The following is a 26,301-nucleotide window of genomic DNA, read 5'->3' on the forward strand; positions in this document are numbered from 1 at the left end:
AAAGAGAGAAGTCGAGGGTTGGCAGAGGTGGGGGTGGGGGTTAAAGAATTGCAACTGGCTGGTCATCAACCGGCCCTGCGGGAGATTGTCTCGGCAGCTTGACCAAGCACTGTCCAGGGTTCTGAAGGCTGCAGGGCTCAGCCGCCGCCGCGGGAGCAACCCGGAAGCTCCCCTCTGCTCCCTCTCTAGCAACTATGCAAAGCCAAAGGTCCTGATGTAGGGAAGTGCAGGGACCCCTCCATTCCCTCGCTCGTGGGTCGCAGGAAACTAGTTACCCGACCTGTACCCTCCCCCACCCGAAAGTCTACAGTAAGATGACTTCTGGGGGATGGGGGCGATGTACCAAAATCCGACATGTGGAGACTTTACCAGGCGTTGCCTTAGTAACTAATATGGATTTCCTCAAGCTGGCAAATTTATATTTACTATTTGGGTAGTATGTTAGGGTCTCTTCAGTCCGTCAAAGTTAAAGTAAAACGTGCCCTCCTGGTTCGAGTTTATTTGGAAGTAGCGCTTCCACCTTCATAATGACAGAGTTTCCAAATTTCTTCTGGGGAAAAAAAGTTGATCTTTTCAAACCTGGAAAGTTCTCTAAGGTCGGAAGTCCTAGCTCCTCCTTCTTCCGCTTCCCTCCTCCCCGTCGAGTCTGTAAGCGGGAGGGTATTTGGGGACCTGGAAGAGACCTGAAGGTGCAGGCGAGGGCGGGTCGGCGGGGCTCTGCGCTTCCCAGGACGCGGGACGGAGAACACGGGCAGAACGACCACCTTCCTCCTTGACCAGCGCTGTCTCTCAAGCTGTCCCTCCAGCCGATATTATGATGTCCTGCCAGCCCCCCTCATGGAATGGGCCGGGCACCTAATAAACCAGCACTGACAGTAGAGCTTTAACACAGGTCCTGTGAGAAGGGAGCTTTGATTTTCTTCCTCTTTTGTCTGCAGCGTCCAGCTCACTACAGCCAGCACGACTCCCATGGCACCCTTGTTCAGTTTACCCTGATGCATCAGTGAAGAAACGGGACTCGAATTCCTCTAGAGACGCCGCCAAGGCGTAAAGGTGGTCGTGGAGGGCCAGGAGGAGGAGGCGGAGGGGAAGGAGGTGGGGGTGCAGAGGCCGAAGTCCTCGGACGATTGGTATTGGCAGGCTGGACTGAGCGGCGAGAGGCAGGCGTCGGGTCCACGCTGTGAGCGCGCAGAGCCGGCTGGCTGGACCAGCGTGGGCACGCGGCTGGCTGGCTGGACGGCGTCCTCAGCACAATGGTCCGGTTCCTCTTGGTTTTCTTCCCAACTCTCTTTTTGGAGATGACTCTACTCCCCAGAGGCCCCGGCAGGAAAGTGATGCTGGCGGGAGCCTCATCTCAGCGCTCCGTGGCCAGAATGGACGGAGATGTCATCATCGGGGCCCTCTTCTCAGTCCATCACCAGCCTCCGGCCGAGAAGGTGCCCGAGAGGAAGTGTGGGGAGATTAGGGAGCAGTACGGCATCCAAAGGGTGGAGGCCATGTTCCACACTTTGGATAAGATCAACGCGGACCCAGTCCTCCTGCCCAACATCACTCTGGGCAGTGAGATCCGGGATTCCTGCTGGCACTCCTCTGTGGCTCTGGAGCAGAGCATTGAGTTCATCAGGGACTCTCTGATTTCCATTCGAGATGACAGGGACGGGCTCAACCGCTGCCTGCCGGACGGTCAGACCCTCCCCCCAGGCAGGGCTAAGAAGCCCATTGCGGGCGTGATCGGCCCCGGCTCCAGCTCCGTCGCCATTCAAGTACAGAACCTGCTGCAGCTCTTTGACATCCCCCAGATCGCGTACTCTGCCACCAGCATCGATCTGAGTGACAAAACTCTGTACAAATACTTCCTGAGGGTGGTCCCTTCTGATACTTTGCAGGCAAGGGCGATGCTTGACATAGTCAAGCGGTACAATTGGACCTATGTCTCCGCAGTCCACACGGAAGGTAGGCATTGCATTTGGGGAAGAAAAGTACCAAGAAAACCAGAGAATTGCATAGATGTGAGCTTGGGTTCATAGTGTTATTCCTGTTTATTTCTAGCGCCGTAGGACAGACTCTACCCTTTTCGGTACATGTCCACCCAAGCATTGCCTAGCCCTCATTCTCCTATAATAATAGTGCAGGAAAACTGTCCCCTGGTGTTTCTGGGGGTAGTAGGAACCAAAAAGACACCAAACTCTCCATGAATAGTGCCAAATTGTAGTTTCTGGATTTACTTATTTGCTTTTCCTTGTATTCAGAGTTTATTTGCCCCTTTATACTACCCTTAAATGACTGGCTGTGGTTTTCCATGCTTAATAGACTAATCCAATATGAGAGATTAGAAAAACAGAGAACAAACTGCTGTTGCCCTAAATTGGACTTGAAAACTTTATCTTGTCTTCAGCAGCTGAAGGTGCTTCTTTGTCCTGGTGTGCCCCCTTACACATTTAAAACTTACCTGTGAATGTTGGATTAATGAGGTCATCCTCCTCAGTATACTAGATACGTATTTTAAATTCTAGGGTGCCTTATAGGTACAAAGGAAAAATTAATAATTTAAATAGTATATTATTCTTTCCTACTTAATAGGAAATTTTTTCCTACTTAAAATGGTACGTATGTCCTCACTGCCCCCAAGGATTATCTTGTTTTATGAGCAGTAGCACTGATGACCTCTTGGATTTGAATTTTGGTTTCTAGTTTGTTTTTTTTTTTTCTCCTAACACAATGACTTTGCTTGTTAGAATTTAAAATTAGACACATTATAAATTACTAACAAAATGATAGTAGATATCAGGTTTAAAATAGCTTTTAAAAGTGAAATAGATTTTACCTGAGGCTAAAAACTTTGATGTATACAATCTTACAGACATGAATTCTTAAATAATTTCTTATATATAACTTTTCTTTACTCTTCTCACCTTACCCTATACTCATTATTGGATAAAATGAGACTTTTGAGTCATTTACTTTTAACTCCCCCAGGTTTAAAGGGAAATTGAGTCCCAGGTTACAAACCAATGTCCAGGACAACTCATGTGTATATGCTGGCATATGGAAGAGAATCTTGAGGTTATTGCTGCATTCATATTTCTTAATATCATATTATTAATATAAAGACCATAGGTATGACTTCATGTTCTTTTAACAAGGTGCACAATATTGAGTCACTGGTGTGAAGTCTCATATAGAAATTAAGAAGCATTCTTACTGAAGTGGTGATATGGTTATGTTAATGAAAACTGATACTTTAAAGGGAGCAGAGTTTTTAGGAAAAACAAAAATTATGTTGAATTGTACATTATAATTTAAGACATTAATTTTGGGGAAAAAATGTTCCTGTTGCAATTATTATGACTTCTCATAACTGACTCCTGTTTCTGAATCTGGATTTTTCTTAGTGAACTTGTGTATCTCTTTTTCAGCAAAATTTTATATTACTCTTTTAAGACACAGATTTAAATTCAGATGCGAACTCATTACATTTTTTGCTTAATGTTAGTTTACTGCATTTTGTTGTTTAATATTGTTTCCTTCAGTGCTTAGATGGAACATCTTTAAAGCACAAGTTCAAAATGTGTTAATTATCAGCATTAGAGAGATCTAACAGGGAATGGCAAAATGTAGATTGAATGTGATTTATTTAATTATTTAATAGCTTTTCCTCAAATGAGCTAAATAATTGATTATAGATATTAGAAGTGTAAATTTCTTCTTCAAGAAGATGTAATACTTTATCATTTTTCCAAGGTAGTTTTATTTTCTGTATTTTATTATGTCATTTTATTTGAGGGGCAGACAATAGTAGAGAAAAGACCCCCCCTTCCACTCTTCAATATGTTTTCCAGTTGCATCATTTTGCTAAAATAATTGTTTATAGTGGGTTGTTTTCTGACAACTAGAATTATCTTTTTGGAAAATTAACTGGACTTGTGTTTGCCAATTTTGCTGAGGCAAGGTTGATATTAAAATTCCACCCTTGTGTTAGTTTGGATCACTTTGTTTCCTCTCTGCCTTCTGACTTGTGTTGTGTGGTAGGGCTAATGTCCCCATAGCTTTAGAATAATTGATTCCAGACTGGATTGTGTTCAAAGAACAGCATCAGAGCTAACTTTGGTGTCTATTTTATTACCAAGAAATGATGGCATTCACCTGGCCTTTAATATATGAAATTTTATTTCTTCTCAAAGATAATTTATTTCCTCTCTTATTAGATAAAATATCAGTGGAAGCTAAATTGCTTTTATTTTCTTCTATCTGTGAAAAAATATAACAGCATCCTTTGAATAAGCTCCAACTGAAAATTTATTTTTTTCTGAGGCTCTGCCCTCCTGCTTCTCAGGGACCCATAGTGTACTGGCCTGCAGGCACTTTCTTGCATCATTTAGTAATTTTCCTGTCTTCAGACTGATGGGGTCACCTCCTGGTGACAGTTTTCTGTCAAAAAGCAGCTAAGACCACATATCTGTGCTGTCTTTGCCATCTGGGCACTATTCAGGAGGAAAGCTAGTTTGTCTGGATATTAGCAATTTGGAGTTTAGAAATTCTGGGACCTCCAGTGATCTTCCCCTCTCTTTTCTAAATGAGCCATTCTCTAGTCAATTTATCGTCACAGTTTCTTTTATTAGAAGTTAGCCTAGTATAGTTAACATCAAAAGTATTAGATGACTAGATGAGTGTACCTTCATTTGTATGGTTACTATTGATTGACTTTAAAACCATAGATGAAGCATCCTATTCTTTCAGAAGTTTTCTATCCCTCCGTTATTTTACTTTATACACAAGTTAAGCTTGGAGATGTTTTCTGCTTTTGTTTTTGTTTTATTTAGGTAGAATTCAGTTGTTACATTCTTTTACATACTTTCTGTCGTCTACCATGTCATTTGTGCCACACTTGTCCTCTATTCATGACAACTGTCAGTTTAGCTGACGTAAAAAGAGGATCAGTTCACATGAAGTTACCTGAAATGGGCTCTCCAGACGTCTTTTCAGGCTTAGTTCCTGAGAGGCATATTGAAATAGGATCAAAGGAGGGCCCTGAAGCAATAGAGCCTTGTCCACAAAGAAAAATGGAGTGTACTTTGGAGCAAGCTGCTCACCTGGAAGGTGTGTCTTTAAATATGCTAATCACAGAATACAAAAATAGCCTACTTCTGTGAAGACTATCTCAGGCCAAGGACATTGTATTCTGTCCTTCTGTTAAAATGCAGATTCCCCACCAAAAACCAAATTTATCACTTCAGAAAATTTTAGAAAACAATACTTAAAAATTATCCCAGTTGATTAAATTCAAAGCTTTGAATGAGTCCGATAAAGAATGTTCTAATAAAGAATATTAGCTTCAGAAAGTTATTTTTTTGGATTGAATACATTTCATTTCTCCTAATATTTTGTCTCAGAGTGTCAGGGGAGTATTGATGTGGTAAGGGATTTAGTGATGCTGCTCTTCCCTTTTGTTTTCAGTTACGTTTTTACTGTGGTGCACTTTTTTGGACATTTGCTTACACTTAGTATAAGATTTGCCTTTTTTGGCTTCTTTTCAAAATCTGATCTTTTTAGAAGTTTTTCTCTATTTGATATAAAACACTCTAAAATTCTAATGGCATCAGAAAGAAAATCCTCATAAATCATAAGAACATCAGTTAACTGTTACTTTAGCTAATGCAATGACCTACAAGAATTTTATTTTTACTAAATATTATATTTCCTATCTATACACCAGCAACTGTCTTTATACCTTTCTTATCTTGATTCCAACCTATTTCACTGTTAAGTCACCTTAATAAATGTTCTATTTTATCACAAGATAAGGAGTACAATGCCTTAAAAAGTTATTTAGGCCGACCAACTAAAGAATCTTAAAACACCACTATTACATTTTTGCCAAAAAGTGCTCTAAGTTTCATAGTTGTGATTGGGATTTCTAATGAGAGTTGAAGAATATACGACTTAAATTCATAGTCAGAATTCCACCCATTAGAAATTAGCAGTAGAAATTTCTGTCAACTACTGGGAATTATCCAAACAATTCAAATTTCTCTTCCATGACATATTTGGTGTTAATGAACTCTCTCTCTTTTATGCCACAGCTCACCAATTCCTTCACCTATACATTTAAATTTTAGTGGCATTACTAACATAGATAACTCAAGTAGTTCTCAGATAAGTTATAATCCAAAAGTCATTTTAAAAAATATGTGCTGCTGCTAGGCCACATCTCCTTTCTTTCACGTTTGAACAGTTTTTAATAATATTATTATTATTCTAAGAGTAAGACTTTGTTTTTGTTTCCTTTAAATGTAAAATTTTTAGCTTAAATCTGCCTTATCAATAAGTTCTGGAATTTTTTAAAAATTTAATTCATCTTAGCATCCTGGCTTTGTCATGATTTGACTGTATATGTTAAAACTGAGTAGGAGAGAGTTAAATGTAAATCCCCTTAGCCCTTCACCAGCAAACTGCTGCTCTGGTGGTCACTCAGTCTGTTGTGAATTCCCTTGACAGTAAGTTTTTTTTATTACATGCTATACCACTTTATAAGATAAATAAATAGCTTAAAAGTAGGAAAATCATCACTGCACATTTACAATTTGAATAAAAAATTTACTATACCAAAAACTGTTTATAAGATATTTGAATACTTGGTTTCAGTTACTGAGTTCTTTACGCTCTAGAAAGGGATTATGATTTGAGCACATGTGAAATGAGTAAAAGCAAAGTATTAGCATAGACATTTAGAAACATGAGTTTATATGCGTTTAGGGAACACTGAGAGAAAATACTGGTAAGTGGAACTAGCTAGAAGCAAAGCTGGAGAAAAGGGAATTTTGATTAGTTTTGTTAATATGGCATTTGTAAAAGATAAAAGCAGTAGGAAGAATGTCCCCATTGGGGGTAAAATAAGTGGGTCTGCTTGGCTGGAGTGGAGATTGTGGGCCAGGAACTAATTAATAACAAAGGTAGCAACTCAAATGTGGGTCCTTTTATTCTGTGATTCCATGAGTCTTTATCGATATGAAGAACAAATAATGGAGAATCTTGAAGCCTGAGACAAAGAGTTTTCATGTCAAGAAAGAAATATCAAAGCACAGTTTGGTATGATTCAAAGGTAGTTTAAAGAAAGTGAATTCTTTCTGAAATGTGTAGGGATGATGCATTGGACATGGAAGAAAACTAGCCATGAAAGGTTACATTTGTAGAATTCTAGATACTAGGCTGTTAAAAATAATTGGGAAGAATAAAAATACTTCAAAGGAATACTTTATAGGAGGATTTCATGTACCAAAGAGTTAGAGACAAAGAGTCAGTTTTGCAATTCTGAAGGACCAGGAGAATTTTGGTGTAATTAATAGGCGTACCGGGTGGCTCAGTGGTAAAGAATCCACCTGCCAATTCAGGAGATGCGGGTTCAACCCTTGGGTTGGAAAGATCCCCTGAAGAAGGAAATGGCAACCCACTGTAGTATTCTTACTGGGAAAGCCCATGGACAGAGGAGCCTGGCAGACTATAGCCTGTAGAGTTGCAAAAGGGTTTGACGCGATAAAGCGACTAAACAACAACAACAATAACAATAGGCCTGTAATAAGTAGGTTTCGAAACCATGATTCTTTATGTTTAAAGACATGGATTTAGGTTTTAAGAGTTCAGCTTGATATGAACTTTGGCTAAGAGCACATACATTACTAGTGAGAGTGGTTATCTGGACAAAAGAAAAGTCAGGGACATTCATATTTTAATGAAGTGTTCATGTCCAAGAAAACCTTGTGGACCCAGAGCCTTGGTTACCTGACTGACTGACTGAGTACTTGAGAGCTGATTTCTTTTTTTTTTATTTTATTTTATTTTATTTTTTTTTTTCCAGTGGGTTTTGTCATACATTGATATGAGAGCTGATTTCTTTAAACTCCGACCTTTTACGTTTTAAACCTGTTACAAGGTGGTCTTTGAAAATTGTATTATATAGCTCCCTGACATCTTTTAAAGAGCATGCTGGGTTTAATAGCAACTTTTCTTGAATATATGAAGTAATCATTATGAATCCCAACTGTTACATGTGTTGGGGTACAGTGGTGATCTTAAAGCCTTTTGAAAAACATAAAAGCCACATTCTTATAGAAAATGGACCTAGGTTGCCATATTTTGAGCTCCTATCTTTGTCATTTTTTCTATATTGACTAAACTTATTAAGCCATTTTCTAACTTATTTCATCGGTGTTTAGTTAACAGGTACTGTGTACAAAGGATTAAGGTGAAATCTAAAGATGAAAAAAGAAGGCATTTTTATTATTTCGAGAAAGCTTGAACTCTTTTTGGATCTTCTGCCAAACCATCTATCACCCTGTGAGTCTGTTTGCTTTGGAACAAATTTCATAAGTAGCTGGCAGGCATAGGGTAGATGGTGATAGAGACTTCTATTTTGTGTTTCTGTCATGTGGCTTGGCAGTTGCCAGTCCTCTTCAAGCACTAAAATTTTTTCTCCTAGTGATCTATGGAGCTAATATACAATGACAATTTTTATGGACTTTTAATAACTTTCTGGGCAGTGGCTAGAGTGGTGTCATTATAAAGAGATTTATCAGAAGCCATGTTTTCATCATGCCATGTAAGACCACAGTGGGCTAGGGAAAGCATAGCCGAGGAGACAATAGTTTAGTAAGCACCTACAACCATTGAAAAAACCAACTCATAGTGCATGCTGTTTTGATATTAGATTGGAAGCAACATCTCAGTAGGAGAGGGTTGTCAGTTTTCAGAGAAGCTGTAGTTGAAAATCAGAGTCAGGCTGAGACATAAAGTCTTGTCAAAATGATGTAGCTGTCTTATCCATTAAAGAGCTATCATTAGATTTTAAACTTATGTGGAAATATTTATGTACTTTATGTGTGTAAGTTATACTTATTTTTCATGCTTAATTGCCTTCTATAAATGTCTACACATTTTAAATGACAATTTTCATGAAAAATTATAATTTTAATTTTCTTCAGTCTCATGGGAAGATTTACTTTCTTAAACTTAAGACGTCGAGGTTCAAATATGGCAGTAATGTTTTTGTGAGGGATACTGGTGCAAGCAGAAACTTGGTGATCAGATATCCTCATTTATCCATTTAGGATCATCTGTTTTAATTACTTCATGGCCAACAAATTGAAGATTCAAGGCAGTTATCTTGAATAAAAGATAAAAGTCTTAATTGGCAGTTGAAACGCAAGACAATTTAGGGGAGCATTGTTTTGCTTGCCAAGCAACTCTATTTGCTTTCTGATCAACATATGACCTTTTATTCATTGATAAATTCATTTGTCTATTATGTGTCAGACACTGGTCTTGGTGCTTGGAACATATAAATTAAAATAATAATAGTTATTTTTATGGTTATTTCATTATTGTTGCTATTGTCCCTAAGGGTCCCATAGCCTGTGGAAGAAACAGAAATATATAGGTGTTTAAAGGCTTATGGGTTCCAGAAAGCACATTTAAACACTTAGAAAATAAATGGATAAAAGACTATGAAAATAGTATACATTCATCTCAGTTTTATGTATAAAATGGGAATGGTAATCACTACCATGTTATTTGCCTCACAGCAGTGTTTCAGAGAACAAGGAGATGGTGTGTATAATGAATCTTCATCTGTTTTTCTTAAACTGCCATCAGTTAGCCCTTCTTAGCTGAAGAAAATTGAAGAAGTACATGAAATCAGTTAATAAGGTGAAGATTTTTGATTCTAAAACTTAGTAGGAAAAGATGAAAAAATGCAGTTTATGGTTAAGATAAATATTCAGTTTGTGCTATAGGTTTTAGGAACCTTTCTCATGCTGCAAATGAGAAAGCAAAAGCCTGAAATGACCTTCCTAAGACCATAGCATTCATTAGTAACAAAGCTAGGATTAATTCAACTTCATGTGAGATACTTTCGTAAGCCAAAGATTGATTGATTTTTAATTTTTAAATCACACAAGCCACCCTCTCTTCCTCTCTTTTGCATTCCTCTCTTTTGTTGAGGTTTCTATCAGCCAATCCAGCTATGTTCTTCTCAACTTTGCTGCAGTCAATTAGCAGCTTCCAAGAGACTCTTCTGTCACTGGAAACTCATTCTCACTGCTGAGAGTCTTCCTTTCAATACTCCTGGGTGATCCCAGCATTCGCATGTGTGACCCATTGACACTTATCCTCTTAGATCATTGATCTCAACTCTGTGTCCTTCGCCTTCACTTCAGCCCATGCACTCTGTCCAGCCTGGCACCTTGAGCTCACCAAAGACTCTTCTAGCTTTAAACTCTTAAACACCAAAAAGGCTTTGAACAATACAAGCCTCCTTAACTCCTCTTGTTTCCAGCTCACCTGCTCTCCACATTTCCCTGGAAAATCTGCATCAAACTATTTTATTTGATCTGATCTCTTCCCTAGATCTGAGCGACTCTATTTCTATATTTGTGCTTGTTACCAGCTTGTAAGAGAGCTCCTTTCTCAGAGAAAATGAACTTCCAGCTTAAAGTGTCTACTCCACAAGAAACTCTAGCTGAGGGGATTATAAATGTGCCATTTTCCTCTCAGCCCCTTCAATGCAGAAAATAAAGACCAAGAAAGAGGACTTTTTTGTTTTAAGAAAGAAGGAAATATTCCATCCCTGTGAGGGCTGTGGTCAAAAGTGGGAGATCACATTTGCTCAGATAACTCTGCAGTGCCTTCTCTATAGCAAGTAACCAGGGATGCTGAAGGGTGAAGAAAGATGAGAAGATTTAAAAAAGGATGAGTACAGGTGGATTTCAGGGGTCAGGGGTAGAACTGACACAAAGATTTCTTGGAATCAGCCACATTTAGAGAGCCATCAGGGTAAAAATGTCCACAGACAATCCCTTAGGTTTACTGTGCAGATGGAATGAGACAGGGTTGTGTATAGATCAGATATGCTGTATGTGTCAGATCTTGTTGTTCTCATCAGGCCATTCAAACCTTAAATAAGATGTCCTTAGCCCAGGAGTGCCTGCATGAAGTAAATACAGAAATGTACTGGGGTGAGCACATGCAAATAAAGAGAGCAGGGGGTATATCTTGGTAATTTGCTAACTTTGAGTAGCACATTCAGTTTTTCATTATTTCCTTCATAATAGTTGCATCCATAGCATGTGGTTCTAAGTGAAAGTCCCTTGGCTATTTGATTATTCTATAGTCATTCTATAATTGTTGCTGGATACAATGAAGCAGTGTCCTCTGTTCTCTTTGGTGCTCTAACACATATAATTTGTACCTTATGAAGGGCAGAACAAAAAGATCAGTAGATGAATTGCCAACAGTATGGTCAAGAGAAGGAACTGTTTACAGTAGCATTTAACAAGTGATTTGAGGATATCAAGACAGTGAAAACAAATTATGATAAATAATATCACTTTTTCCCGGATAAATATGTATATAATACTATTTCACTTTTTGGTCAATAGATATTATTCTGTAGGTTAAAAAAGAAGACATTTTCAAATCTCTCTCTTAATTAAGTAAATGTTAGTGAGCTGCTTCTCTGGACCAGGCCCCCTGCTATAGTCACTGATGCCCAGAGATAGATTATATATAATCACTCTGTCAGGAAGTTCACCATATGATGATTACCATTCAGTACAACCATAGGAGTAGACATGAATTAGAGAGGTAACAGACAGAAGTGTGACTAGCTTTTTAGCTTTAGGGAGATTAGGATTTAGTGACTGATTGGCTATGAGGGTCAAGGAAGATGTCTAGAATGACTCTCAGGTTTCCATTTTATACAGCTAAATGGGGAAGAAAAGAGGAAGCACAGACTGGGAAAACACGAGTTTTGGACTGGTTCAGTATGAGGTAACTATGGGACAATAAAGTTGAGAGATCTCATAGGCCAAATATTTGAAAAGGGAAGTAGATTTGAGATTTGTCATCAAATTGCTGTGGCTAATACCACAGGAGTAGATGAAATTGCCAACAGAGGGGATATAGAGGGAAAGAGAAGAGAGCTAAGGGCAGAACTTGAAGAACGGTTAAAATTAGGAAGAGGATCCAGAAAGGGGATGGAGAAGGGACAGTCAGAAAGCTGGGAGGAGAAAGAGGAAGAACCAGGAAAGAGTCAGACATTCCAGAAGGCAGGGTAGGAGAAAGTTTCAAGAGAACAGTGACAAATGTCACTGAGCTGACAAGGAAGGAAGGAAGGGCTATAGAAATGATTCTCCATACCAGCCGCCTCCACTTCTTCCTTGTATCTGCCTCTCAAGAATCTCTTAGTTTCTAAATCCAGTGGAAGAGCAGAGGCCGGGGGAAATGGAGATGGCAGGTGTACAACATTGTTCCCAGAGCCTGAGACTGGAAAGGGAGAGACAGGATGGTACCTAGACAGACATGCACTTCCAAGTGAAGCAGTCTCTAGGATGAGAAAGTTTTAAGCAGTTTTAAAGGATGATGGGAAAGAGTGGTAGAAAAGGAAAATTTGAAGATAATTGATGAAGCAAAGTTGCTGAGGAAGCAAGATGAAATTGTGGTTGGGCCACACTTGAATGGGAGAGGACTTTCCTCTGAGTGGTGGTGCTGTTAAGTTTGGGGAAGGAGAGCAAAGAAGGGGTAACCTTTGTTTTCTCAATTATTCAGTGAGGCAGATAGAAAGGATAGGGAATAGGTCAAACACACATAGAGTAAGTTTTTAGAGGACCCATCTGTTACTGGGAACTATGAACTTCTAGTAGTGTCTGTTCATGCTGTTCTGATATTCTTTCCAGTAGTGTATAGGCCCCAGATACAAGGAAGGAGTCTCGGCTTTCATAGCAGTTCATTATCTTGGCCAAGATATCCTGTTGGCCCAATATCCAAACACCAGAATATTTCTCTAGTTAATTACATAGGATACTAGGTGCTTACCAGAGATCATAGCCTAGAATTACACTTTACCCAACTCCTGTCACAGGCCAGATGAAGGAACTGTAAATTAAAAATATCATCTAAGAGATTGATTATCAACCACTTTGCATATATTAGGTTTCCAGAATACCAAATACCTAACTCTATTTACTCTTCCTAAATAATTGCACTTTCTAAATTGCATTTTAATACTATCCCTTTTTGTTTCCTAATGGTCAGAACAATAATTGTTAATGAAAATAATGTTTTATAATTTTCACATTTCTTGCTGTTGAAGATATTATTATGTTGTTCAATGCCCCATATATAAAACCTACTGTTAATTCATTTTAGACTTTAATATGATGAAATAACTTCTTTCCCTCCAAGAATTGACATGTTTCATCTTAAAGGGTAATGAAGGTATTGCATTTTCCCTATTTCTCGTTGCCTATCAGGAAGCTCAAACTTAAATTTGATGTTCAAGCACAGAACATGTTTAGTTTATATGTGTAGACATTAGCAACTTCCGCCTTACTTCAGCAGCACTACTTTATAATTTTTATAATTTCAAAACCACTCAAGTCTATTTTAAGAGGAATGAGGGTATTAATACATACACATGTACATGAAAATCTTCCCTGGTGGCTCAGTGGTAAAGTGGAGATGCAGGAGACGCGTTTTCGATCCCTCGGTCAGGAAGATCCCTTGGAGGAGGGCATGGCAACCCACTTCAGTATTCTTGCCTGGAGAATCCCATGGACAGAGGAGCCTGGCAGGCTATAGTCTCTAGGGCCACAAAGAGCTGGACATGTCTGAAGTGACTGAGCATGCACACACATGTACATGAAAGGAACTCTAACGTAGATATAAATCCCTGTGGAAGTTACCGTATGTTAGGAAATAGTAATAGAGGCTGAGAGGTTTTCTTAAACTGTAGAAGGCTGGGTGGTTATGTTACACGCACAGTTGAGTATACTAAAGATGGAAGAAGAGTTTCTTATGTGTTCAGTGTGACAGAAGAATTTTTGAGCAGTGATCATGTACCAGAGGAGGATGATACTCCTTCAGATTAGTGCAAACGCCTTCCTCTGGCTCATGGATGCTCTGCCCACTGCTGGCCTTTCCTTTTTCTCGGTGCCTTCTGGGGTCTGCTATGTGGCTGCGCTGGGTACTCCGCCTGGTTTTGGCAGGGTGTATGTGTGGGTGAAACACTGTCTTTTCCATGATGAGCACTGAGTAGGGATGCTGTGCCTCTGTGAATTTGCAACAGCCTTTCCCCCTGTTATTCTTAGGAAAAGGTAAATATGTTTACAAAGTGGCTGTTCAGTGACAGATGGATAGGTAGCTTGCTTTTCACCCCTTTCCTAACTTTTCCTGGTGTTCTCATCATGTGCCTGCCAGACCATAATTGTCTGGGGAACTAAGCTTGATGTAGGATGAGACATCAAAAAGACCCTATGTTTCTTAGGCCTGTTAGGAAAGACTATCATTTAATCACAGTGTAGAGGGAGGGCCTATGCATTAATATATGGGAGGCATGACTTGCCTTTTGCTTTTGATTATATATGCTGGTTTGAAACCATGAAAAGGCAAATTTCATTATTTCTTCTATGTTGGTACAAGCCAAAGAAGTGCTTAGTATGCAATATCCTTGATCTGTCATTTTAAAAGTAAAATTTTACTTGGGAAGAAGCAAGTTCTTAAAAATTGAAAAAAAGTTGATTGAATGATTAATTTTTGAAGTGCTTATATCCTCCTTTTTAGTAGATTATTTTTAGGCTATTCTAGGTGCAGAGGAATGCATTAGAGCAGTGCTTCTCAAACATTAGCATGTATACGAATCATCTGGAAACTTGATAAATTGCAGATTCTGATTCAGTACCTGGGAGTCTGCATTTCTGCTAGGCTCTCAAGTAATGTTGGTACTGCTGGTCCATTTACCACAATTGGGGTGGAACCTCTGGAAGCACCTTCTGATAATATGTATCATATGGCAATGCACTATGATGGTTTATGAATTATTTCCTTCAGAATCATTTATACATGTCTCAAGGCAATACTCTATCTTCCTGAAATGGGCAAGAAAATGACTTTTAAAATGTGGTGCATATATAGAAAATTATGCTAAAGATATTCATTCATTTCTTACAATCAATGCTTTTTAAATATGCATTAACTAGCCTGAAGAATTGCTGAATGTGGCATTGAAGCTAATCAAGTTTTTGGTTAAATGTAAGTATTCTCTTACTAGAATACCCTGCCCCAATAGATTATATCCCTTGATGAAAGGTACATTTTTAGAGTGTGGGTTCTTTGTTTTGTTGATTTCACTGATGAATCTCCAGCAATTAAAACAGTGACTTACAAACAGAAGACATTCTATAAATATTTGTTTAATTGAATTAAGTGGGGAGGGTTGTTTCAGTCCCCTTTTCTGCCTGAGTAAGAGGTTTGATGATTTAAGAGCTTGCAGTTTCACTTCAGTTTTCATCACTCCCCATCAGTGTAAATGGAATAAGACAGTAGACTAATTATTCTGTTTCTAAGGACCAACAACCTTGAAAGCCTTTGATTGTTACCAAGTTCTTCATAAATAAGTTTTCGTTTTGTGTGCTTCTTTCTTATAATAGTGGAATAAAGCAAAGAACATATCCAATTAATTGTATGTTTCTTGGGTAAATTCTTAATTAATATCCATCTTCACCACTTTTGACTTTTATAATTATTAAGGAAAAATCACTACACTTACTGTCAGTTAAAATCCTCAAGTGGTTGTATTTTTCTCATTGTCTTCCCTTTGATGAATAGTAGTGTTCAGTACCAGAATTCCCTGTAGCGCCCTCCCGCAGGAGTGTTCTGAGCGGGAGGACCAGGGTTTTGCTCACTTCCGCTGGCTACCCACGTGACTCTGGATGAATCAAGGCAGCACTTAAAGTCTGTGGTTTCATCTATAAAGGATCAGGAGTGCCTTTCTTCCAGGCCTTCTATGAGGTTCATATAAACTGATATGGAGCGCTTTTGAACCTGTAAAATTTCATATAAATATAGCTAGTTGCGTTATACAATGAAAACGTTAAAATGGTAGTCGCTCAGTCATGTCCGACTCTTTTGCAACCCCATGGACTGTAGCCTGCCAAGCTCTTCTGTCCAAGAAATTCTCCAGGCAAGAATACTGGAGTGGGCAGCCATTCCCTTCTCCAAGGAATCTTCCCAACCTAGGGATTGAACTCGGGTCTCCCACATGGCAGGCAGGCTCTTTACCATCTAAGCCACCAGGGAAGCCCATATTAGAAAATTAATTTTTAAAAAATATATTTATTTTTTAAAATATTTCTTTGTTTTACTTTTGGCTGTGCTGGGTCTTCGTTGCTTATCGTGGGCTTTTCTCTAGTTATGGAGAGTGGGGACTACTCTCTGGTTGCGGTGCTTGGTCTCTTATTGTGGTGGCTTCTCTTGTTGTGGAATACGGGCTCTTGGGATCATGGGCTTCAGTAGTTGCAGCATGTGGGCTCGGTAGTTGTGGCTCCCAGGTTCTAGAGCACAGGCTCAATAGTTGTGGTGCATGGCTAAGTTACTCCACGGCATGCGCGATCTTCCCAGAACAGGGATCGTACCTGTGTCTCCTCCTGCATTGGCAGGTAGACTCTTTCACCACTGAGCCACCAGGGAAGCCGCCCTTAATTATTAATAACTGTCTTCTGGCCTCTGCTTTTCCCCCAAAGTTATAAGCAATCACTTCTATTTACCATTTATCTAGAATGATAAGAGTTTGCATTGAAGGAAACATTTGTCTCAGTCCCCGATTTGAAGAATTAGGTGACTTAGCTGAGGTTGCACACAGAGAAAAGACTTTCACTGCAGCCCAGCTTTTGCTGTCTATAACCCCTGAAACATCTCCACATCATTTACCTTCATATTCTCTTCCTACTCTCCAATCTTGTTCTTCGGTTACCTTGAAAGGCAAACGCCAGCTTTGTATCAACGAGCCAACCGGTTAATTCACTTATTCAACAAATACTGATCCTGCTAATCATCTAGTAGTTTTCTAGGCATCAGGCATCAAAAAGGAATCTAAATTGCAGAGGTTTATCAAGTTTGGCGGCATCAGCAAATACCCATAAGAAATTGTCAGCTATTTTGTTTATAGTAAAAAGGTATCTATGAATATACATATATATTCTTATTATTCTACAGCAAAACAATAATGTCTATGTTTCCAGACTTTATGAATATTCTGTACTTCCTGTCATTGCTTATGGTCCAGAAGGAGAGACAGGAAAATAATTATTGCCACATTGATGGAGGACGGATGAGAAGAGGATGAGGAAAGGATGTGGAGTTGTGAAACAGTTGACCTGAAAAGTAGATGCAGATGTCAGAGTGCCGAGAGTGTCAGAGTTTTTGAACTTATCCTTCATCTGCTAATTTAGCCAATAGTGTGGCCCCTTTTTGCAAATTTCTACCAAAGGGTGATGAATAGGGACTTATTTTTAACTGTTCCTGCCCACTCATTTTTCTGGTCCTTTTCCCCTCCTTGAAGCACTTGTGCTAGACTGTGACACCTTTGCAGGGAAGCCACCTTCTTGTTTGTCTGGCAAAACGTTATTAATCACACACTCTATTTACATTTTCTTAGCAATGTAAAGGTTTTTACTGTGGAAAGAATTCATTACAATGCTTTGCAGCTCGAGTTGCGGCCTCTGTGGACATGTGGCCCGCCTCTCAGTGAAGCAAAAAGCATATTACAAGCTGGTTTCTCAGCTGTGAAATGCCACTACTTAGGTCACATGCCTCAGTTAAAAAAACTGCCAGGAGCAACGCCTTCTTCTTGGCAGAGAGGCGTGCCACCTGTCACCCAAAGCTGCCGTCCCCTCTGGCATCATGCACGGATAACTTTGATTCACTTCTGCATATGCGAAGGTTGTGTTCTCTGCCTTTTGCAGTGTATTTCTCCATTGTATTTATTTAAGTAGGATTTACTCTGGTACTCACTGGACTGGGGATTATTGCTCATTCATACAGGGGCCAAGCCTTAATCTAGAAGAATAGCTATAATCTTTGGGAATAGCACTTAATTAAAAATGTGAATTGTCTTACATGTGAAAGATGTCATTTGATAGGCATATTTCCACTCGACACCTAGCCTTGAAGCATGACAAGATCCCCCTTTATGTCACTCCTTAATAGCATACAAGAATTCCTGGAAATTGACCTCAGGGAACACATATTCTGGATTCACTAGAGACTTTGTCCCATAACTTTTAAGGCAAACAAAGCAAGAAACATACATTCATATTCTCACAAGCAAGTAAAACACTTTTTACAGCATGTACCTTATTTTAGATTTCCTCCAAATCTTTGTAAGTTCTGACAGGGTTTCAAGGACCTAGTGAGTACTGGATTAATACATGTTGAATGAATAACCAAGTGGTGGTCTGTTACAAGGTAATCAAATTGGCATTTGGGGCTGCCTGGCAGGGCTTCCCAGGTGGCATAGAGGTAAAGAACCCACCTGCCAATGCAGGAGACATATGAGATGCAGATTTAATCCCTGAGTTGGGAAGACCCCCTGGGGGAGAACACAGCAACCCACTCCATTATTCTTGCCCGGAGAATCCCACGGACAGAGGAGCCTGGCAGGCTACAATTCACAGGGTTGCAAAAAGTTGGACACGGCTGAAGTGACTTAGCAGAGCACATGATGTTGGGAACCTTTGGCTTCCTGTTTCTGTAAGAATATATTAAAGAAAACCAACAATGCTTTACCTTTATGAAGAGATAAAGATTCATTCTGCCATCCTGACGCAAGCATCAAACTTAGTAGTTTACAACATGTTTTCTCTTGCATTTTTGAGTGGCCCAAGGAAAAAAAAAAACCTATATTAAAAAGCATATCTTCCAAGCTCTTTTTGAATATAATTCCCATTTTGTGGTATCTCTTTCCGCCCCACCCCGGGTTGAATTGTATCCCCCTCAAAAATCTTGAATCTTAATGCCCAGGAACTCAGAATGTGACCTTAATTGGAGATAAGGTCTTTACAGAGATAATCAAGTTAAAAGAGCTCATTAGTGTGGGCCCTCACCCAATATGATAGATGTCCTTACAAAAAGAGGAAATTTGGATCAACAGAGAGACATACAAACAAGGAAAATGCCATGTAAAGATGAAGATAGGGTTGGGATGATGCATCCACAAATTGGGGAATGTCAGAGTTCCAGCTAGGAAAGAGGCATGGAATAGGTTCTCCTTCAGAAGGAACAAACCCAGTGGGCATCTTGATATTGGACTTAGAATAATAGACTTCTGTTACATAAGCCACTTAGTTCATGCTTTGTTAACTCAGCCCTAAGTAACTAATACCGTTCTCAAATTATCATAAACCTGGCTTAGGACTTCCTGAATGTGCCAAGAAATATTAGTCTTTATGGTACAATTGATGCTTATCTGATTTATAGGCTTGGTTGCTTACCCTTTAACCTCCCACCATCTGACTGCTGATTTCTACTCATAAACACTAATATGACTTAAATGTCTATTTTTATTGAAAATAATAATGATGTCAGTACCACTGATTGAGCATTTGTTGTGTGCCAGGCACTGTGCTGTGAGTTTTATATATATTACTTCATTTGATCCTCCCAATAATCCTATAAGTTAGGTACTGTTGTTATTCTGGAAAAATTAAAAATGTTTTTCTGAGTCACATAGGTTAACAAATGACAGATACAGGGTCAGATGAGTGTCAGTGTCATTCCAAGTGTCTGACCATGATATGATCTGTATAATAAGGTGAGGCAGTACTTAACGGGTTTAGAAACTTGGGGCTAGAGAGTGTCAGCATTTGAAGTCCTATTTAAATAAGTAAGGAAAATGTAAGCAACCAGGGCCTAGACTGTATTTGCATGCGTCAGATGATATCTTAAAAAAAATTCATATTGTATCCAACATCCCTGTACTAGTCAACCAGGAGGACCATAAAGCCCAGGCCATTACCACTTCAGAAAAGATAAAATAAATGCATTCTCAGTCTTCCTTTCTGCTCTTCATCTTCTGAAATGTGTGTCTCTAGAAAGGATTATTCCACACTAAAGCTTGCCCCTGTTTGGCTTGTAGGACAGGCAGAGGGAGATATTACCAGGTGGCTACATATAGATTTGCTTTAAAGCATACCTGATACTTCTGAAAAACCTTCAAATTTGTAACTCCTGAAAATGATGATAAAAACACATGTCTTTTGTGTGTGTGTCCAGAAAAATCCTTCAGTTAAAAAAAAAGAAAACAAATATACCTATATTTCTAAAAACAAGGGATATTTTTCAGTAGGCACAGGGGAAGGATGTTTTTAATTCTCTCTGGAAATTTCTAGGGCTTTAGTCCTAGAAGTTTATTACATTTTTAAATTTAATAATGCTTTGAACTGACTCATTCTCAAAAGTAGAATGTACATACTGCCGATTGATTTTCCAGTGTAGTGTTAGTTCATGTGAAATCCATCTTCTCTTGTTTGGTCCCTAGTGTGATTATGGGCACATGTTTGTGAGATTCTTGAACTGTTGAAGGAGGATTCAGGCATTAGGTGGGGTTGGACTGAATGAGCCCCAAAATGTGAGAAGCTAGGATTCTGAGTAGGGGTTCATAAAATCTATGATTGTAACAGAGCAATGTGACTCTCCATTCCTGGGAGAAGTATACTGATGACTTTGGCTTACCAATGGGACTATTGGCCTTTTGCATTTTTGGATCCTGTGTTTGAAACTAGTGTTCAAGCAGATGCACAATACAAAGTGTGTGTATAAAGCAGGAAGATTTGTGATTAAGAGGGAGTTTCTGGAGTTAGAAATGTTTCTTTTCCCATCTCTGTCACATTTGAGCTTTGCGACTTTAGGCAAGTCACTTGAACCCTCTCACTCCTCTGATCTGTAAAACTTGAGATTACAATTGCATTTACTTCTCATGGGATTAAATGAGATAATGACTGGCATATATTAAGAATTCAATAAAATTCATATGTATATACACACAGGCTAATAAGGTGACTGTGTGGTATGGCATCTTCTAACTTTGGTTAGTTTCTGTTGGGGAATCCCTTTTCTCTCTTTGGAAACATGATGCCTTTCAGAGTTAGCACAGAATATATTGGTAGAGAGAAAGAAGGAGGTGCCATATAATTCACTTCCCTTAACAACTTTTCATCTGGGGAATTTTGAGTGTTTAATAAGCTCATGGTAAAATGTAGTACCTTTGGAAGATGTAGCACTAAAAGCTCTTTTCAGTTATCATATCAGAATTATCAGATATGCATCTAGGGTGGGCAGAGAGAGGGGAGAGCCAGTACTGCATAGGCCGGTTGAAGGACATCACAGGTTATTTCTATTTTAAAATTTTTATTTGGTTCTAGCTATGAACACATGTATAACACGTGTTTCCTGAAAACCCCTTTATGATCATTTTTAATCATTGTTATGATCACTTCCTAAGCACACTTATATACTCTTGGTTAATAGAAAGTAAAGTATTCTATTCTCTACAAGGTTGAAATCTGAAATGGCTGATACTAGGAAGGAAGTGGTAGGGTTCAAGTCATGTCAATAAGATCATGAGGCTGAATGTAGATATTTGTATTTCTGATTGTAACTTTCTTGAGGGTAGTATCTATTGTATTGTTTTTGTGATTCTTATAGCACCTATTATGACTCCTTGCACTAGGTTGCAAATGTTAGTTGAAATAAATTGACCTTTATTAAGTAGGACTTGTTTCTCAGAGTTGTGAGGCTGTGAGGAAGAGATATTCTTTATTTAAATCTTAGGAAAGTAGTTAGTGATTTGAGAGCATTTTCTGTACCTAGATAGTTCTAAAAATTTTATTGACTATTGCATTCCCCTTCCTTATTATTTTTCTGGGCCATAAACTCAGCCCCTCTTCTGTTCATATAGTAAATCTTTACTTTTCTGCTTAGGGCAATAGTTCTCACTTCTGGCTTAGTGTTGGAATCTTCTGGAGAGTCTTAAAACTTAGAGATGCCTGACTTCACCAGCAGAGGTTTTGATGGGGCCTGAAAAGCAAGCAGAGCTGGACACACACGTGTATATAAGGCCCTCCATGGGACAAGTTTTGGGGTTTAGAAAGCAAAAGGGACAAAGAATGGGTCTGGCCCTACAAATGGAAAGAATAAACTTGCTCTGGTATCATCTAATATCATCTTTCCCATTCTTCCTCACACTCTGGCCATGGGCCTGCTGCCATCTTTGGACACATAAAGGGTGTCCCCTCATGGAGGCCTTGGTATTAGCTGTTTCCTCTGGCTGGACTCCATCTAAGATCTTCTAGTGACAGGCTACTCCTTTTCATTTAGGCCTTAGTTCAAGTGTCATTTCCTCAGGAAGGCCTTCTCCATCCAACATATCACCATTCTCCTGTCACTCTCTATCTTATTACTTTTTTTAATTTACTTTATGCTACTAACAATCTCATTTATGCAATTGTTTACACATTTATACTTAGTCTTACATACTAACAGGACACTATTTTATTTCCAGAGCCCAGAGCAGCGCTTGGCATCCAAAAGTCTTGGAATATATATTTTTAAATGAATAAGTGAAAAGGCTAATGTTTAGAAAAGGACTGACAAATATGTCTAGACATTGCTAATTCACTGTAGTATCTTTTCTCTTAGGTTCAGTAACATAGTTTTCCCAACATGTTATTCAATCATCCATACTTAGCTTCAAGATAAAATCTCATTTTAAAAAGTAGTTTAAAAAGTAATTTTTGTATACAGAGTTTTTTAGATGAGGAAATTGAAGCTTGACCAGGAAGCAATGTCTACTTGCCCATTCAGTCTTTCATTCATTCACTCAAAAATATTTATGAAGAATTTAGAATACAAGAAGCAAGGTTCAAATTTTCCCCAGCATATGTCTAGTGCTTGGATCTTGTGCTATGCTTGGTTATAATATATTTTTCAATATATATTTTCTGAATTTAATTCAATAGGGGCCTTAAAATGATATACAATTACTTTATATGACATATGACAAATGCAAGTGGAATGACCATAGTGTAGGTTATCAGTTCAGTTCAGTCACTCAGTTGTGTCCAACTCTGCGACCCCATGGACTACAACACGCCAGGCTTCCCTGTCCATCACCAACTCCTGGAGCTTGCTCAAACTCATGTCCATCGAGTCAGTGATGCCATCCAACCATCTTATCCTCTGTCTTCCCCGTCTCCTGCTGCCTTCAATCTTTCACAGCATCGGGGTCTTTTCCAATGAGTCAGTTCTTTGCATCAGGTGGCCAGAGTATTGCAGTTTCAGCTTCAGCATCCGTCCTTCCAATGTATATTCAGGACTGATTTCCTTTAGGATGGACTGGTTGGATCTCCTTGGACTCCAAGGGCCTCTCAAGAGTCTTCTCCAACACCACAGTTCAAAAGCATCAATTCTTCCCCTCTCAGCTTTCTTTATAGTCCAACTGTCACATCCATACATGACTACTGGAAAAACCATAGCTTTGACTAGATGGGCTTTTGTTGGTGATATAGAATGGAATTAAGGGATCTTAAGGGATGACCTGAAGGGATTTCAGATCATCCTTTCCAGTGGCCTGATTTTGCAGATGAGGAAGTTGAAACCCAGAGATGATAATATTTTATTTCCTATGAGTACTTGTAGGATGAATAAAAGACTGGCAGATTGAGTGGTGGTCAAGGTCAAGTGTTATCTTTGTGGTGCAGCAGATAATAGAACTCACTTGTCAGTCCAGGGACCTTTCATCTCCACCAGTGAACCCCAAATATGAGTTCTGAGAACCATCTGAGGTTCTAAGCTAGAAAGGGGATGATGTCCTAGGACTTGAATTTTTATCATCCTTCTCCACAGGTAATTCTTTTGTATAGCCAGATTTGGGGACTGCTATATAAATCATGTTATTAATACATGAATTTTCCTCACCTATACCTGCAGAGATGAAGAGGTTACACTTAATGCATGGAGAGCTTTTATAGAACATTTACAGAACTTAAAAAAAATCTTCCAATTTTTGCTTAGCTGCACACTATCAGTCTAAGCTGAAGCTCAATAAACCCAAGATTTGCTTCTGACATTTAATTAAATTCGACAGCTATTGAGTGCGAGGGATAGAAAAATGAGTAAAACATGCTTCTTTAATATAGAGTCTTTAAATCCTGCTTAAACAGAGGGACAGAAGTCAGAGATTCCTGGTAATCTCTTGAATTTTAGATAATCATGATAAACCTGCTTTCTAGCACCATGTTTTGATGCTTCATTTGTTCTGATTTGCTGTTAGATGCAAGTATCAGCCTTTTACTTGCTCAACCTATTGTAGAATTATCCACCAGTTCTTAACTACTTGAAGTATTCTTTTATTATTTATACCCTATGGCTGACTGGAGGAGGGATGAGAAGGAAGCATATTTTGTTCCTTCCGTATTTTTAGATTAAACAGTAAAGTAATAGATTTAATTATATAATTGGTATAGCAATGATATAACAGAAGTCATTTTTCTGTGTAGGTAAAACATTCATAGCACACATTGCTTTTTCTAACCAGTTCTCACTTTCATTGCCTTATCTTTTATCCTAAGGTATCTGTCAGCTGTAAAATATCCTATCCATAGCAGTTGCCTATATGATATCTCCACAGAATGTTGGGCCTGGCATGTTTTATTTCAGGAGACATAGAAATTCATTTCTCACATTTACGGAAAAGAAGAAAAAGACTTTAGAGATAGTCATTAGATTCAAAGAGGCACTGGGAAATTTAGTGTACACTGGGGTACGATATATGTTTCTATGTTTGTTTTTTTAATGGTCCACCGGGAAGGTTTCATAGCAAGAGTTGGACAAGGACTCAACTTCCAGAACAGTGGATAATATTCTTTCCTTCGAGGCTTACTGAACTAGGCAGTTGTAGGAAAGGGATGTCTGGGTCACTCTTAGTGTCAGCCATGGTTCCTTTCCTTATCTTCTGTGGCAGGAAAGCTCTGTGGTGAGTGTGGAAGGCCAGTGACAGGCTGGGGTCATTGTGGTGGGTGGGTGAATGGGGAGAGTTGAGCTTTGGCTAAGTGAAGAGATAAGAATGGGGAGGAACAGACTTTTCTTGGACCTGGGTTAAACTTCCAATTCAAGTAGGGAGCTGCCTGTCTTGTTTATGCTGTATTTTTAGAGACCAATATAGTACCTGGCACACATCAACTATATTTCATGTAGACACATGAATGTCTATATGAATAACTGTCTGCATAATTATTCCAACTATTTTGAAGTAATTGAGATTTAATAAATAGGATTGGCGATGTTTAGATCCATTTCTTGGTTCTAGCATAATACCTTGCATATAGCTGGCACATGAGAAAGTTTATGTCAAGGCTCTAGCATTGATATTGATATAAGAATCATAGATTTTAATACTTTAAATACAATATAAAGGACTGAGAACACTGCCTTTTTTAATTAAAAAAATTTTTTAAACTTTTTGATTGGAGAGTAGTTATTTTACAATACCATATTGATTTTCTGCCATGCAACAATGTGAATCGGACATAATTTTATATATACATATATTTATATATATATATGTATATATCCTCTCCTTCTAGAGCCTCCCTCCCCACTCCCAAGAACACTGAATTTTTTTAATTTTTAGGAAAGCATGCTTCTCTTTTCAGTTTTGAGTTTTTAAAATAATTTTTCCTGAGAAAGAGAACTCATTCCATTCAAAATTGAAGATACTTCAAAATTATGACCCCCTATTCCTAACATATTAGCTTGCTTCTTTCTTCTTTTGTAAACACCAGCTTTTGGATTGAAACTCTAAGTAGAAATCTAATAAGACTATGATGGAGTGGTGTGTGTTTGTGTCCATGGGTAGGTGCGCTTCATTCCTGAGAGCATATAGGCAACATGTTGAGTAATAAATGATTTCCCTCAGCAGCAGTAAAGATGGATAATCTTTGGTTTTTCATTCGTTAAACAAAATGAAAATGATGGCCAACAAAAATGGAAACACAACTGTATGAAATAACTTGGAGAAATGCACACAGGATTGCCAATGGGAAAAGAAATGCCTGTTTCATCTATTTAGTGAGTTTTAATGATTTTTTATTTATACACACAAACTCATTAAATATAAAGGCAGAAGAATTGAATTTAGTCAATTACTGAATTAATTTCAAGGAAAGCAGCTAGGGACTAATCAGTGAGAAAAACCTTCCAACTGATTCATTAGTTATTAACATATCTACTATTTATGTAAATTCAGTCTCACTCAAAACCATACAAAGAATGCTTTCGAATAATATGCTGTTGCAGTTTTCCCACTTTTCTCCCCAAACCTGCTTGTGTGTATAATCATTGTCAGATTAAAAATCCTATTTCTTGCCTCTATTTCATAATGGATACGTTGATATGTTTGGGCTTCTCTGGTAGCTCAGA

The 26,301-nt window shown here is 38.6% G+C and overlaps 1 protein-coding gene across 2 annotated transcripts in view; it reads left to right on the top strand.

Annotated features, from left to right (window-relative positions):
* Nucleotides 1-1,253: 1,253 nt before the first annotated feature.
* GRM1 (glutamate metabotropic receptor 1) overlaps nt 1,254-26,301 on the top strand; it is a 412,380-nt gene continuing 387,332 nt past the window's right edge. For both annotated transcript variants that reach the window (XM_061130176.1, XM_061130177.1), the window contains exon 1: nt 1,254-1,953. In XM_061130176.1, the coding sequence (XP_060986159.1) occupies nt 1,254-1,953 (700 nt within the window). The remainder of the gene's footprint in view (nt 1,954-26,301) is intronic.

This window comes from Dama dama, chromosome 26 (genome assembly GCF_033118175.1).
Source record: "Dama dama isolate Ldn47 chromosome 26, ASM3311817v1, whole genome shotgun sequence".
Classification (NCBI taxonomy): Eukaryota; Metazoa; Chordata; class Mammalia; order Artiodactyla; family Cervidae; genus Dama; species Dama dama.